General features: G+C 47.4%; 1 protein-coding gene across 2 annotated transcripts in view; it reads right to left on the bottom strand.

Annotated features, from left to right (window-relative positions):
• The window catches only part of LOC148137427 (cadherin-23-like), a 434,955-nt gene that overhangs the window by 243,255 nt on the left and 174,834 nt on the right, over nucleotides 1-16,866 (bottom strand). For both annotated transcript variants that reach the window (XM_087982496.1, XM_087982497.1), the window contains exon 6: nucleotides 12,391-12,483. In XM_087982496.1, the coding sequence (XP_087838622.1) occupies nucleotides 12,391-12,483 (93 nt within the window). The remainder of the gene's footprint in view (nucleotides 1-12,390; nucleotides 12,484-16,866) is intronic.

The following is a 16,866-nucleotide window of genomic DNA, read 5'->3' as shown; positions in this document are numbered from 1 at the left end:
TGTGCGTTCAGAGGCTGAAACTAACTTTCCCATCAGGTTGGCAAAACTGCGATAATAAAGCATTGAGATTGGAAAAGTGTGGAGCATGACGTTAGGAAGAGGGATTGGTCACAGTGAATGATTTTACAAATCATGGGTTATAATCTGAAATCCATGCAAGAGAAACAGATTTTCCAAAATTAATCTGCAATAAATAGACATTTGTGTGGATTATATTTAACAGCAGCTCACCATAAAATGCCAGATTTCAGTCTGGCATGTTTCCTTGTCATTTCCAGCTGCTATGAAAGCAATGCTCTAGCCATTTAGACCTCCTACACTCCCTCTTCTCCCAGTCTCAGCTTCATCTTTCATCCAGTGTTGGGAAACAGATCATCTTCCTTTGCCAGTGCCAAGGCTGTTAGCACAGACACTACCAATACAAGAGAGCAATAACTGCCCTAATACACACGTGTACACACTCAACCCCACTGCTCCACACACACACACACACGTACATGTCCACACTCAACCCCACTGCACCACCCACACACACGTGTACACACTCAACCCCACTGCCCCCCCCACACACGTGTACACACTCAACCCCACTGCCCCCCCCACACACGTGTACACACTCAACCCCACTGCCCCACACACACACGTGTACACACTCAACCCCACTGCCCCACACACCCGTGTACACACTCAACCCCACTGCCCCACACACCCATGTACACACTCAACCCCACTGCCCCACACATCCACATACGTGTACACACTCAGCCCCACTGCCCCACACACACGAGTACACACTCGACCCCACTGCCACACATACAGACACACACGTGTACACACTCAACCCCACTGCCCCCCACACACACACGTGTACACACTCGACACCACTGTCCCACACACACACGTGTACACACTCAACCCCACTGCCCCACACACACACGTGTACACACTCAACCCCACTTCCTCGCACACACACACGTACACACTCAACCCCACAGCCCCAACACATGTGTACACACTCAATCCCACTGCCACAACACATACGTGTACACACACAACCCCACTGCCCCACACACACACTCACGTGTACACACTCAACCTCACTGTCCCCCCCCACACACACACGTGTACACACAACCCCACTACACCAACACACACGTGTACACACTCAACCCCACTGCCCCCCACACACACACGTACACACTCAACCCCACTGCCCCACACACACACGTGTACACACTCAACCCCACTTCCTCGCACACACACACACGTGTACACACTCAACCCCACTGCCCCAACACACGTGTACACACTCAACCCCACCGCCACACATACACACGTGTACACACTCAACCCCACTTCCTCGCGCACACACACACGTGTACACACTCAACCCCACTGCCCCAACACACGTGTACACACTCAACCCCACTGCCACACATACACACACGTGTACACACTCAACCCCACTGCCCCACACACACACGTGTACACACTCAACCCCACTGCCCCCCACACCCACGTGTACACACTCAACTCCACTGCCCCACACACCCACATGTACACACTCAACTCCACTGCCCCACACACCCACATATGTGTACACACTCAACCCCACTGCCCCACACACACATGTACACACTCAGCCCCACTGCCCCGACACAAATGTGTACACACTCAACCCCACTGCCCCCCACACACATACACGAGTACACACACCACCCCACTGCCCCCCACACACGAGTACACATTCGATCCCACTGCCCCCCACACACGAGTACACGCTCGATCCCACTGCCCCAATACACAAGTGTACACACTCAACCCCACTGCACCACACAGACACGTGTACACACTCAACCCCACTGCCCCACACACACGCATGTACACACTCAACCCCACTGCCCCAACACACATACACGTGTACATGCTCAACCCCACTGCCCCAACACGAGTACACACTCAACCCTATTGCCCCAACACACGTGTACACACTCAACCCCACTGCCCCACACACACACACGTGTACACGCTCAACCCCACTGCCCCAACACACGTGTACACACTCAACCCCACTGATCCAACACACGTGTACACACTCAACCCCACTGCCCCCCACACACACACACGAGTACACACTCAACCCCACTGCCCCACACACACACGTGTACACACTCAACCCCACTGCCCCACACACACACACGTGTACACACTCAACCCCACTGCCCCACACACACACGTGTACACACTCAACCCCACTGCCCCAACACACATGTGTACACACTCAACCCCACGAGTACACACTCAGCCCCACGGCCCCCCCCCCACACACACACACATACGAGTACACATTCAGCGCCACTGCCCCAACACACACGTGTACACACTTAACCCCACTGCACCACACACACACACGTGTACACACTCAACCCCACTTCACCACACACACATGAGTACACACTCAACCCCAATGCCCCAATACACAGGTGTACACACTCAACTCCATTGCCCACACACACGCATGTACAAACTCAACCCCACAGCTCCAACACACACGTGTACGCACTCAACCCCACTGCCCCAACACACACATATACACACTCAACCCCACTGCCCCAACACACACGAGTACACACTCAACCCACTGCCCCAACACACACGAATACACACTCAACCCACTGCCCCAACACACACATATATACACTCAACCCCACTGCCCCAACACACACGAGTACACACTCAACCCACTGCCCCAACACACACGAATACACACTCAACCCACTGCCCCAACACACACATATATACACTCAACCCCACTGCCCCAACACACACGAGTACACACTCAACCCACTGCCCCAACACATACATATATACACTCAACCCCATTGCCCCAACACACACGTGTACACACTCAACCCCACTGCCCCAACACACACATACGTGTACACACTCAACCCCACTGCCCCACACGCACACGTATACACACTCAACCCCACTGCCCCAACACACACGTGTACACGCTCAACCCCACTGCCCTAATACACACGAGTACACACTCAACCCACTGCCCCAATACACACACCTGTACACACTCAACCCCACAGCCCCACACACACGTGTACATACTTAAACCCACTGCCCCAACACACGAGTACACACTCAACCCCACAGCCCCACACACACGTGTACATACTTAAACCCACTGCCCCAACACACGAGTACACACTCAACCCCACTGCCCCAACACACACCTGTACACAGTCAACCCCACTGCCCCACACACACACATGTATACGCCCAACCCCACTGCCCCAACACACTCACCCGTACACACTCAACCCTACAGCCCCACACACACGTGTACACACTCAACCCCACTGCCCCAACACACACACGTGTACACCCTCAACCCCACTGCTCCACACACACGTGTACACCCTCAACACCACTGCCCCCACACACACACGTGTACACACTCAACCCCACTGCCCCCACACACACACGTATACACCCTCAACCCCACTGCCCCACACACATGTACACACTCAACCCCACTTCACCACACACACGAGTACATACTCAACGCCACTGCCCCCCCCCCACACACACACACACACACACGTACACACTCAAGCTCACTGCCCCAACACACAGGTGTACACACTCAACCCCACTGCACCACACACACGCATGTACACACTCAGCCCCACTGCCACAACTCACACGTGTACACACTCAACCCCACTGCCCCAACACACACGAGTACAGGCTCAACCCCACTGCCCCACACACACGCATACACACTCAACCCCACTGCCCCACACACATGTACACAGTCAACCCCACTGCCCCACACACACACACATGTATACGCTCAACCCCACTGCCCCAACACACACGAGTACATGCTCAATCCCACTGCCCCACACACACGCGTACACACTCAACCCCACTGCCCCCCTCCACACACACACGAGTACACACTCAACCCCACTGCCCCCCCACACACGTATACACCCTCAACCCCACTGCCCCACACACACACGAGTACACACTCAACCCCACTGTCCCAAACACAAACGTGTACACACTCAACCCTACTGCCTCAACACACACGTGTACACACTCAACCCCACTGCCCCAACACACACGAGTACACACTCGAGCCCCTGCCCCAACACACACGTGTACACACTCAACCCCACAGCCTCACACACACGTGTACACACTCATCCCCACTGCCTCAACACACACACGAGTACACACTCAACCCCACTGCCCCAACACACACGAGTACACTCAACCCATTGCCCCAGCACACACGTGTACACACTCAACACCACTGCCCCACACATGGGTACACTCAACCCACTGCCCCAACACATACGTGTACACACTCAGCCCCACTGCCCCAACACACACGAGTACACACTCAACCCACTGCCCCAAAACACACGTGTACACACTCAACCCCACTGCTCCCCACACACACATGTACGCACTCAGCCCCACTGCCGCGCACATACACACACGTGTACACACTCAACCCCACTGCCTCACACACACACACACGTGTACACACTCAACCCCACTGCTGCGCACACACACGTGTACACACTCAACCCCACTGCTGCGCACACACACGTGTACACACTCAACCCCACTGTCCTACACACACACATGTGTACGCACTCAACCCCATGCCTCGCACACACACACGTGTACACACTCAACCCCATTGCCCCAACACACACGTGTACACACTCAGCCCCACTGCCCCACACTCACGTGTACACACTCATCTCCACAGCCCCACACACACACGTGTACGCACTCAACCCCACTGCTGCGCACACACACGTGTACGCACTCAACCCCACTGCTGCGCACACACACACGTGTACACACTCAACCCCACTGTCCTACACACACACATGTGTACGCACTCAACCCCACTGCCTCGCACACACACACGTGTACACACTCAACCCCATTGCCCCAACACACGTGTATACACTCAGCCCCACTGCCACACACACACGTGTACACACTCATCTCCACAGCCCCACACACACACACGCGTACATACTCAACCCCACTGCTGCGCACACACACGTGTACACACTCAACCCCACTGTCCTATACACACACACACGTGTACGCACTCAACCCCACTGCCCCACACACACACGTGTACGCATCAACTCCACTGCCCCACACGTGTACACATTCAACCCCACTGCCGCGCGCACACACGTGTACATACTTAACCCCACTGCCCTACACACACACACACGTGTACATACTCAACCCCACTGCCCAACACATACACACACGTGTACACACTCAACCCCACTGCCCCAACACACACACACACGTGTGCACATTCAACTCCAATGCACAACACATACAGGCACACACAGATTCTTGAGGCAAATGACAATGCCACTAACTCTGAGCCAGGAGGTCTGTGTTCATGTCCCACCTGTTCCAGAGATGTGAATGACATCTCTGAACAGCTTTAATAGAAAACACTCCTGCATGTATATACACAGCCAATCCTAAATCCCAACAGGGAAGCAAAGGCCTAGTGGTCTTATTACAAGACTGGCAATCCAAAGACCAAGTAATGTTCTGTTGACATGAGTCCAGTCTAGCAATGACCATGACATGAAACCACTGTCTGCTATCGGTGAAATAATCTGGTTTGCTCATGTCCTTCAGGGAAGGAAAATGTCTGCCTTACCCAGTCTAGTGTATATGTGACTCCAGATCCACAGCAATGTGATTGACTCAACTCCCTGAAATAACTCCACAGCTGCTGGCATCCGGCCACCAAGTCACCCTTTATGAAGTGTCCCCTTAATCTGGTCAAGCCTCATCAGAGTTAACTCCCAGAGTGCCTCGTGCCTGACACTCCTGTTCTTATCCGTCAGCCAGAGCTCCCTGATTGGACCAGGTTAACTGCCCCAGTCAGGGAACTCCTATTCTATGAGGTCCACCTGGCTGACCTCATTGCAATCACTGCATTGCCCTCTGGGCAATAAATGCTAACCCAGTCAGTGACACCACATCCTTGTCCACACTCAATCCAAAAGTCCAAACATAAGAACTAGTACACACCTAACATTAATACCCCGATCGAGTTGAATGACACCTAGTTATCTTCCCTGATCTGACAAACTCTAATGAGTGAAGAGCCTTCTCCTGAAATGTGGATCTTGGTCGTTGGTGATTGGTGAGTTGCACAGAGAACTAAATCATTATTCAAAGCCAGTTGAAGGAGTGTGTGGGAGTAAGAAATCGTATCCTTTATTGAACCAAAAATAATCCGTTGAGCAAAAGTAGCCTATTTGGTTCCTTAAGCCAGTTCCGCCATTCAAGAAGATCATGGTTGATCTGTTTTGTGTTTCAGATTCTCCCCTCCCTCCTCCTGCTGATAGCCTTGCATCCTCCTGCCTAACCATCTCTGCCTTCAAAACAGTCAACGACCCCCACTGCTACTGCCTTCTGAGGCAGAGGTTCCAAAGTCTTACAACCCTCAGCAAAAAAAAAACAAAATTCACTAATCCCTGTCCGAAAAGAGAGAGGTCCAATTGTGAACAGAGAGCCCCTAGTTTGATCTGATGTAATTTATTTGTGGTCATGTGTATGTTGCAACAAAATCCAGTGAATTGTGCTGCTGTCCCCCGGCGCCATCTTAAAACACAGAAAAGTAAACCAAAACATGAAATATAAAGGCAGAATAATAAAGAAGTAAAGACCTAGTGTCCAACTTGACAGTCCTTCGTGTTAAGTGCTCAGTCACAACCACTGGAACAATAGTTGCTCACTCTTCAGCGCAACTTGTCTCCATAGATATTCTCACCACTCGGAGTCCTCACTGGACCTCACCAATTTGGATGCCATCAATGCTGCCAGCTACCACATAGGCCCAAACTCTACACCGCCATGAGTCCTCTTTGGGCCCACTTTGCCAGTGCAGCTGCTGCCAATGCCACCAGCTCTCCTGCTGCGCCCAAACTTACCAAAGCCGCCATGCACCTGAGCTGGACAGAGACGCTGCCAGGAAATCGACCTCCATCTCCGGCACAGCCGTCACCAGGGCTGTGCTGGGCTGGACTCACTCGAGTCCACAACAGGCTCGCTTCACTGTCTCCGGTACCATCTTCACAACAGAGCTCTTCACCAAGAGGTAAGTAAAATAAAAGAGAAGAAAGAATTAACAAGGAATGGGGGAAAGACAGAAAAGGAAACGAAAAGAGAAGTGGATCAGCCCCAGAACTCTGAAGCCCTACTACACTGCCATCTTACTGGAAGCTCTGTTCTGGACTGACCCCCCATGATCCTTTCCACATCCACCTTGTCAAAACCTTTCAGGGTCTCACAAACTTCAATCAGATCACTCCTCAACGCTTCTAAGCTCCAGTATAATAAAACCCAGACTATCCAACCTTTCCTCAGAAGACAAACCCCTCATTCCAGGTGTCGATCTAGTACACTTCCTCATGATCCACCTCCAGTGCTTTAACATCCTTCATTAAATGGGAGAACTGCACACAGCATTCAAGAGGTGGTTTTACAATGCCCTCTATAATTGAAGCATAACATTCATTATTTTTACATTCCTCTTGCAATAATCCCATTCACCTTCTTGACCAAGTGTTGCATCTAAATATCAACCTCTATGTGACTCATGTCCCTCTGCATTTCTGTGACACTCTGATTTTTTTAATTATTGTTCCACGTCAGAGATGGAGAAATGTCGAGGCAGAAATCCAGAAACTAGGGCTCAGCAAGTGCTAATGGAGACAGGAACAAAATCAGGATTCAGGAGTGTCCGAGTGCAGAGATCTCAGAGGGTTGTGGGGCATGAAGACATGGCAGATAGGGATCATGCAGGACAACAGTTTACAACCATGATCCCAACATTTGCTTCATATGCCCTTTGAAAAATAAAGGCTGTGAAAAACTTGCAAGATGTGTCGATGAAAAGTTAGTGTTGCTGCACTCTGAACATTTCCAACTGGAGAATGTAACAACCATTGTAAAGGAAATAAATCAGAGACCAATTCGAGTGCTTCTCACACGTTCACCTTCTTGGAAACGAATAGCGCTAGGACCTGGGTTCGATTCCAGTCTCAGGATTAGATGAAATTGTCATGGGAAATGCAGGATTATAGGGAATAAGGTTAAGGGGGCAGAGGTTTGATGAGATGCTCTTTGGAAGGTCTGTGTGGACTTGATGGGTCGAATGATCTGCTTCCACACTGTAGAGATTCAATGATAATCACAGCCACCATTTGGAGCACAGTAAGTTACGACAAAAGGTGGACAGATTCTTTTTTTAGTTCATACACTCTTGACTGATGGAAGAATGCGGAGTCAGGACACTAGCAGAACTCCTTGAATATTTGAACACGGCTTGTCAGGGTTGTTAAAACCCATGTGAACCACCAACACTTCCCCAACAATGCAGGACTCCATCCGAATGACACTGCTGGTCAAACCTGTTCATAAATTCAAGAAAGGCTTGATTCCACATTGTTTCAAATCCCAAAGTAACAGCTGTATCAATTAATCACACTGCAAAATATAGGTATCTTGGATTTTATTATGAATGAAGTGTTTAAAATGTTAAGAATTGAAACTATTCTCCAGATTAAATTTATTACAAATTGCTTCATTTTGTTCTGTAAACCTCAGCTTCTGGTAATGATTTTGATGAAATTCTAATGGATTGGAAAATCTATTGCAGCAGTCTCCCCAGGAAGGAAAACATAGACATGTAATGGGATTTTTTTTTCCCCGCATTGATCCTGAGCCATTTTCGTAACATATGTAAAGTCACCGACTGAAAATGGATCAATTCCAAACACGAAAGATATTACCATAAATCTTTGACGGGGTGTGTCAGGAAGCACAGGACTCCAGAAGATGATCTGAAATAAATTAAGAAAGTGTGGGAGCATTCTTCCAGAAATTGCTGTTTTCACTTCATGCATAAGGACATCTTGTGGATCCCTAGAATCAGAAGCTGCTGTCACATTAACGGTGATCAGTGTGTACTGACCAGAATTGTAGCCAAGAGCATGGTGACCAGAGACTGCTTTAACCAACTCCTGAGAGCAAGCGCGAGAGTGAGCAAGAGAGAGAGAGAGAGCGAGAGAGAGAGAGAGAGAGCGAGCGAGCAAGAGAGAACATTCTCCAAGACACTGGGTACTCACACCCACTTATCTGCTCACAAGGTTCACGTGTCAATTAAACTCCTTGAGTTTTTGTTTGCATCATTTAGGATATCATTCCATATCACCAATTAGATTTCCACTTTTAGGGCATCTGTCATTCTTTGTCAGTTTACAGGAGGAGCCTCTTTGGCTCACACTCAATTTTTTATTCATGAGACACATTCTTACTGAATCAATGGTCAACTATTACTACAAATTAACATTTTGTACACCTGCTAAATTTGAGCAGACTTTCAGTGAACGATTTTATTGTTGCAGTGTTTGCTTTTAGCGATTTGTTACTTTGCTCCTGAATAATTTACAATCCCATGGGATTTTACAAACATTGCTACCTTCATTTCTGAACTGAAATCTAACATCATCCATACAACCTTGTTGAAAATGTGTGCCTCTGGACACAATCCAGGAAATTGATTTCAGAACACTTAATAAGAGCAGTCAACAACAAATCGCTCGATAAACACTCATCCCCAGTCGCCTGAATGAGTGCAGCTCCCACAACTGTCAAGGATCTTCACGCCTTCCAGCGTAAAGTAGCCCACTTTGCTATTCACCACCCTGGAAAATTCACCATTCACCACCTTAAACCTTCACCCCCTTCACCAGTGGTAGCTGTGCTTATACCATCCCTCACGTACACAGCTCCAACATGCCAAGGCTCCCTCAGCAGAAACCCCTGACCTTAACTACATGGAAGGATATTGGTGGCCAGACACAGGGGAAGATCACCACTTGCAAGTTCCCCTCCAAGTCAATCACTGTCTTGACTTGGAAATATATCCAAAGTTCTTGCAGTGCCACTGGGTCAAAGTCCTGCAAGTCCTGCCCTAATGGCCTTGTGAGTCACCCTACACCAGATGGATTGCAGGGGTTCAAGACGGGGACTCACAATCAATTTTGAGGTCCATTAAAGTTGGGCAATTTGCCCAACCAGTGAGCACATGTTTTGCAAGGATCGAACAGTAAATAATTGCAGATTCAAAAGAAAACCTTACAATGTTCCTCATCTTGGCAACAGCAAAGAATTTTTTCTTTTCGTATGTAAATGGATGTTAGAAATTGCCTCCATTGGAGAGATTTTTATTCATTATTTGGAAGTGGAACATCGTGTGGGCAGAGGAACATGCAAGAGAGACAGTTCTGTCTGCTCATTACCAAATGTAGCAATGTCCATAAAGTGCATCAATATTTTGAAAACTTTAAACAATAAACTGTTCGTGCTTCAACATCTTAAATTCTGAAGTAAACATTAATACCATTTTGATTTCTGACACAATCTGAGTGTTCACTTACAACAATCATTAACACAGAAACATAGAAAATCAATGCAAGAGTAGGCCATTCAGCCCTTCGAGCCTGCACCACCATTCAGTATGATCATGGCTGACCATACAATCTCAGGATCCCATTCCCACCCTCTCCCCGCGCCCCTCAATCCCTTTATCCACAAGGGCAATTTCCAGATTCCTCTTGAATATATCGAATGAACTGGCTCCAACAGATTCCTGTGGGAGAGAATTCCACAGGCTCACAACGCTCTGAGGGGAAGAAATTCTTCCTCATCTCAGTCCCGAATGGCTTACCCCTTATTCTTAGACTTTGACCCCTAGTTCTGGACTTCCACAACATAAAGAACATTCTTCTCCCATCCAGCCCCACCAGGATTTTACATTTCTATGAGATCTCCCCTTTTTTCTTTTAAATTCCAGTGAGAACAAGTCCACTCGATCCAGTCTTTCCTCATGTGTCGGCCCTGCCATCCCGGGAATCAGGCTGGCAAACCTTTGCTGGGCTCCCCTCAACAGTGAGAATGTCCTTCCTCAGGCTAGGAGACCAAAACTGTACGTGGTACTCAAGGTGTGGCCACACTTTGAATAAAAGAAACCACTTACAGCAGAGTTCCCAGAATAAATGGGCCAGAGGAAAGGCCAAAAGGCTTGGTGAAAACAAAACAGAGCTTTTTTTTTTAAAAAGGAGTTTCATAAAGAGATCGGTGAAAGGCAGGCAGGAGAGAGACGGCGGTTCCAATGGGAGGGGAGACGGAGGGTGAATTCCGGAGTTTACAGTCTAGGAAGCTGAAGGCACAAAGAGTGAAGTGATTAAAATTAGGATATGCATGAGGCCAAAGCTACAAAATGCAGAGATTGTTTTTGGAGGATTGAAAGGTTGGAGGTGGTTGGAGGACTGGGAGGTGCAAAGCCAGGGAAAGATTTGAACACAAAAGATCAATATTTTAGAATCAAAGGGTCCAGGACAAATAGGGGCAAACTTGCATCTGTAAAATTAACCAAAAGGTGTCTCACTGTGGAGGGATCCTCACTCAGGATGCTGTCCAGTGCCCACCAACATTGCAGTAACCTCCAACGGACAATGTACATAGCAATAACAACTACCTTGTAAGAAAGTATATATTATTCACATCCCTCAAATGTCTCCAATGAGTAGTCACAGAATTTATCTAATTACAGATGCTATTCGGGTAAACATCACTCCCATTTCTTCCACTGCAAGCTCCAGGGACAGCAGTGGCATAAAACCATCTGATCCATTTTCACTGATGTTCGCCGAAGAAACAGTCTTCCGCAAATAACTTCACACAATCATTAATTTCCATTTGGCCCAGTGGAACGTTTGATCCAATGGACAGCATATCCAGCAGTGTAACACTCCCTCACAGAGCCGGATTTGATACGTGTTCATGTTTGACTGATGTGGAGGTGCTGGTGTTGGACTGGGGTAGACAAAGTCAGAAGTCATACAATGCCAGCTTAGAGTCCAACAGGTTTATTTGAAATCACAAGCTTTCAGAGCGCTGCTCCTTTGACAGGTGAAGTGCTGAAGGGGCAGTGCACTGAAAGCTTGTGATTTCAAATAAACCTGTTGGACTGTAACCTAGCATTGTCTAACTTCTGAGCAGGTTTGACTGGGCCAAGGGGAGGCTTAAATCAGACTAATACCCCCTAACTAGCGAGTAAATTTGTGTCAAGTGACCAGTTGTTGGGTTAAGGCAGAATTCAAATGAATCAAGGCAGCACAGTCTATGACCTACAGAAATTCACCAATCGCAAAGACGCTTAGCAAAATACAAAGGACGGAGCTCTGATTGGCTTTAATGCAAAGCTCCTCCTCGGGGTTTATCACCTACCTCTGGGATACGGACACTGTACGGTTGATTGTGGAAGACGGGTGGGTTGTCATTCACATCACCAACCTGAATATTGACAATGCCTTTAATCACCTGTAAACGATGAGTCAAAACAATGTTGAGATATTGGACGACATTTCACTTAATTATAAATGAATCAAATGAACATTGGACATTGATGGATTCCTCCACCTGACAAAAACGTAGCATCACTTTTTGGCACACACCTAATAGCTTTTGCATCCATTAAGTTGTCATTTGAGACTCATACTCTATCCCATTTCCACCAAAAATAGAAAAGCATTGTGCAATGAACTTATCAATATGCATTATGCTAAGTGTGAAACAGCTTGATTAATTCATGCAGATCACTCACTGTGAAGCCAGTTATGATCTTGTATACCTAATCAGTACAAGGAACCACAATCAGCGACATCATATTTCGGGAACACTGATGAATACAACTTCATTTCATTATTTCATTATAATATTTAAACCTGCACTGAGCAGAACCTGGCTTCAGCTGGTTTTTATTCAAAATATTCCAGCACAGCAATACAATCCCCTGCAATATTTAAACCCCATTAATGTTTAAACAGCCCCATATCACCTGTACTCATTATAAAAGCGGGTTTGTTGTTTTAAAGCCAAGATTCCATACACTGTTACCAAGTTAAAAGAAACAAAAAAAAAACGTGTGAGCATATTGATTGGCTGTTATTTGGCACAAAAATTGCTATCATGTTTGCGAAAGCAAGCACATCTTTTCTGGAAGCAGTCCTGTTTGAACGTTCAGTTAGGAGGATTATGTTTAAGCTTATAAGAAGTCTATCCTCCAAATCTTACATCAATTGCACATTAGCGGCACTGACATTAATTGTCTCCTCCTGTGTTGTCTCATCGTATAATTCATAGTGACAACCAGGAGAAGCAACAGAAGTGAAGGGAAATTCTCTGGGATAAGTTTACATAATGATATCAAGACCAGATGAAAATTCAATTGAGAGAAGCAGCTCCATGAATCTCACTCCCATCTCATGTCGCTGGCCTATACTTGCAAAAATATTGCCAGGGTTGGAGGGTTTGAGCTGTAAGGAGAGGCTGAATAGGCTGGGGCTGTTATCCCTGGAGCATTGGAGGCTGAGGGGTGACCTTATAGAGGCTTATAAAATCATGAGGGCCATGGAAAGGGTAAATAGACAAGGTATTTTCCCGAGGATGGGGAGAGTCTAAAACTAGAGGGCATAGTTTAAAGTGAGAGGGGAAAGATTTAAAAGGGACCGTAGGGGCAACTTTTTCATGCCGAGAGTGGTGCATGTATGGAATGAGCTGCCAGAGGAAGTGGTGGAGGCTGGTACAGTAACATCATTTAAAAGGCATCTGGATGGGTATATGATTAGGAAGGGTTTAGAGGGATATGGGCCAAATGCTGGCAAATGGGACGAGATTAATTTAGGATATCTGGTTGACATGGACGAGTTGGACTGTAGGAACTGTTTCCATATTCTACAGCTCCATATCACTTGTCTAGAATTGGAGGACTCTTAAATGGCAACAATTAAACCAAAACAACTCTAAGTCCTAAGCAAAGGACAATTGACGTCAGAGACTTAGAATTCTGAGATGGGTAACTCACCTCTTGACTTCCTAGAGCTTACCCACCACCTACAAGACACGGCTCAGGATTGTGAGATGGAATACTCCCCATTCACCTGGATAGGGTCTGGGTGGGTTACTCTTCAGAGGGTCGCGGTGTGGACTGGTTGGGCCGAATGGCCTGTTTCCACACTGTAGGGATACTATGATTCGGTAAGTGCCGCTCCAAGGGCACTCAAGAAGCTCCACAATGTCCAGGATAAAAGCAGACTGCTCGATTGCTTGTGGTTGTGGTGCCACTCACTTCCTCCACCGCCGATGCACAGAGGCAGCAGTGTATACCATCTACAAGATGCACTGCAGCAACTTACAAAAGGTCCTTTGACAGCGCCTTCCCAACGAACGACCTCTGTCATGTGGAACCACAAGAGATGCAGACACAAGTGAACACTGTCACCAGCAACTTCCCTTTCAAACCTCACACTATCCTGACTGGCAAGTGCTATTGCTCCTTCGGTGTCTCTGGGTCAAAGTGCCAGTACTCGCTCACAGTGCAGAGGTTCAAGAAGGCAGTTCACTACCTCTCTTTTCAAAAGGCATTTCGGGATGGGCAATAAATGCTAACCCCAGTCAAGATACCCACATCCCAGCGAAAGGTTTGAAGAAAGGCTCCACACATCATGAACCGACATGTGGTGACGAGGTGCTGTGGTCGGTTGAAAAGTAGCAACTTCAAAAGGTTTAAAAACTGAAAGAAGTGTGGATGTTGTAAACAGAAACATGAACACAAATTGCTCTTACACACCTCTGGGACTTGAACCCAGGCCTCATGGTTTCAAGCTAAATGTAAAAAGTCAAAGAACTGTGGATGCTGGAAATCAGAAACCACCTCAGAAAAACTCAGCGGGTCTGGCAGCATCCGAGGAGAGAGATCAAAGTTAACATTTCAGGTAAATTGACCCTTCCTCAGAACCTGAAGAAGGATCACACAACCCGAAACATGAATTTTGATTTCTCTCCACAGGTGCTGCCAGACCTGCTTAGCTTTTCCAGCAACTTCTGTTTTTGTAACTTCAAGGTTTTGATGGTTTTGATATTCAAGATCACGAGAACGGTGGACTTCACTAGTTTTACAAGCCATGGCATTCGTTGTCACACCAAGAGAAAGTGAGGACTGCAGATGCTGGAGATCAGAGTCGAGAGTGGGGGTTCTGGAAAAGCACAGCAGGTCAGGCAGCATCCGAGGAGCAGGAGAATCGATGTTTCAGGCATAAGCACTCTTGATTCATTGTCACACTGCACGATTCACTGTAAAAGCAGCAAAACAGCTGATTAGACAGCAATAGCTTACAGTGGCTCAGTGGTTAGCACTGCTGCTTCACAGCACCAGGGCCCTGGGTTCAATTCCACTCTCGGGTGGCTGTATGGAGTTTGCATGCTGTCTGTGTGGGTTTCTGCTGGGTGCTCTGGTTTCCTCCCATAGTTCAAAGAAATGCAAATTAGGTGGGTTGGCTGTGCTAAATTGTCCAGGAATGTGTAGGTTAGCCATGGGAACTGCAGGGTTACAGCAATAGGGTAGGGGGTTGGGCCTGGGTGGGACAATCTTCAGACAGTCTTCAGGTGTAGACTTGTCGGGTTAAATGGCCTGTTTTCAGACTGTCGGGATTCTGCTCATTTATAAAGCACCCTTAGTGTTGCAAAACGATCCAAGATGTGTTGAAGGAACACAAACAAATGTGATAGTGAGCCACTCAAGGGGATATGTGGATTGACTTGGTCAAAGACAGTGGTTTTAAGCAGCACATTAAAGGATATTCAGAACAATAAGGCAAATTGGGGTAACAGCCCTGTGCTCATTGTGTGAGCCCCTATTAGCACCACAGGCACCTAGGATGGCCTACAAGCCATACAAGAGGCGTAAGTGATGGTAATCGCAGCGAGGTTAAAGCTGCAGACTCCGAGACTTGGAATGGAAGGAAAAGGTGGAGAGCTGTTGTGGGAGAGTGTTGGGTTGTTGGATGCAGAAAGGTTGAGGGAGGGAACTCCACTGTTTGGGGCTTGTGTGCCTGAAGACACAGCCACCAAGATTGGACCACGGACAACAGCAACACACAAAGGCCAGAACCGGAGGTGTGCGGAGATCTCGGAAGGCTGCAGGAGATTACTGAGCTCGGGAGAGACAAGCAGTTGGTTTAATGAGTATTGGCACTGCACAGACTGTGCAAAATAAATGAAAGTGTTCAAATCGCGAATGCATCGAAAATTAAACAAAGGAGAGTGAAGAATGGCTTTATCACAATTTCATGGATTGGACAGAGTTCTATGGTAAAGGAACATGGTCTAATTTCACAGTACTGCAGGAACAAAAAGCACACGACAGGAAACCTATCAATAAATGAACTCTGTCTAAACGACCTTTTGGATTCGGTCAGAAGATACAAGATCTAAAGAAAAAAAGTGTTAAAAGCAGAAAGGGGTTTTACAAAGGCCTGAGTGTTAATGGAATTCATATCTGTCTACATCAGGGAGCTGCCAGTGTGATATGTACACTGTGAACAAGCGTGATGGTGAATTAATCAATAAAACTTATGTCGTACTGTAAAATGTGGAGAATGTAGGAACAGGTGACAGTTTGAAAACAAAATGTTTTGACATTATCTCTACTTGAAAGAGTCTTAACAGCTACAGCAATTTCTTGATGGCAGGATCCATATCTCAAACTATGTCCATGCATGAGAGTTGCAGAATGAAGATGGAACAGACAGGGATCCTTTACTCTGAGAAAGAGGAGCCCAACAGAGGTTTTCAAAACTGTGCAGGGTTTTGATGAGGTGGAAATGGAGATCATGCTTCCATTGGTGAAGGAATCCAGAATGAGGG

This window comes from Chiloscyllium plagiosum, unplaced genomic scaffold (assembly GCF_037043375.1).
Source record: "Chiloscyllium plagiosum isolate Xiang-an unplaced genomic scaffold, Cpla_swu_hap1 HiC_scaffold_43, whole genome shotgun sequence".
In the NCBI taxonomy this organism is placed as follows: Eukaryota; Metazoa; Chordata; class Chondrichthyes; order Orectolobiformes; family Hemiscylliidae; genus Chiloscyllium; species Chiloscyllium plagiosum.
The sequence above is the reverse complement of the archived record's forward strand: the minus strand, read 5'-3'. Positions and strand labels throughout refer to the sequence as shown.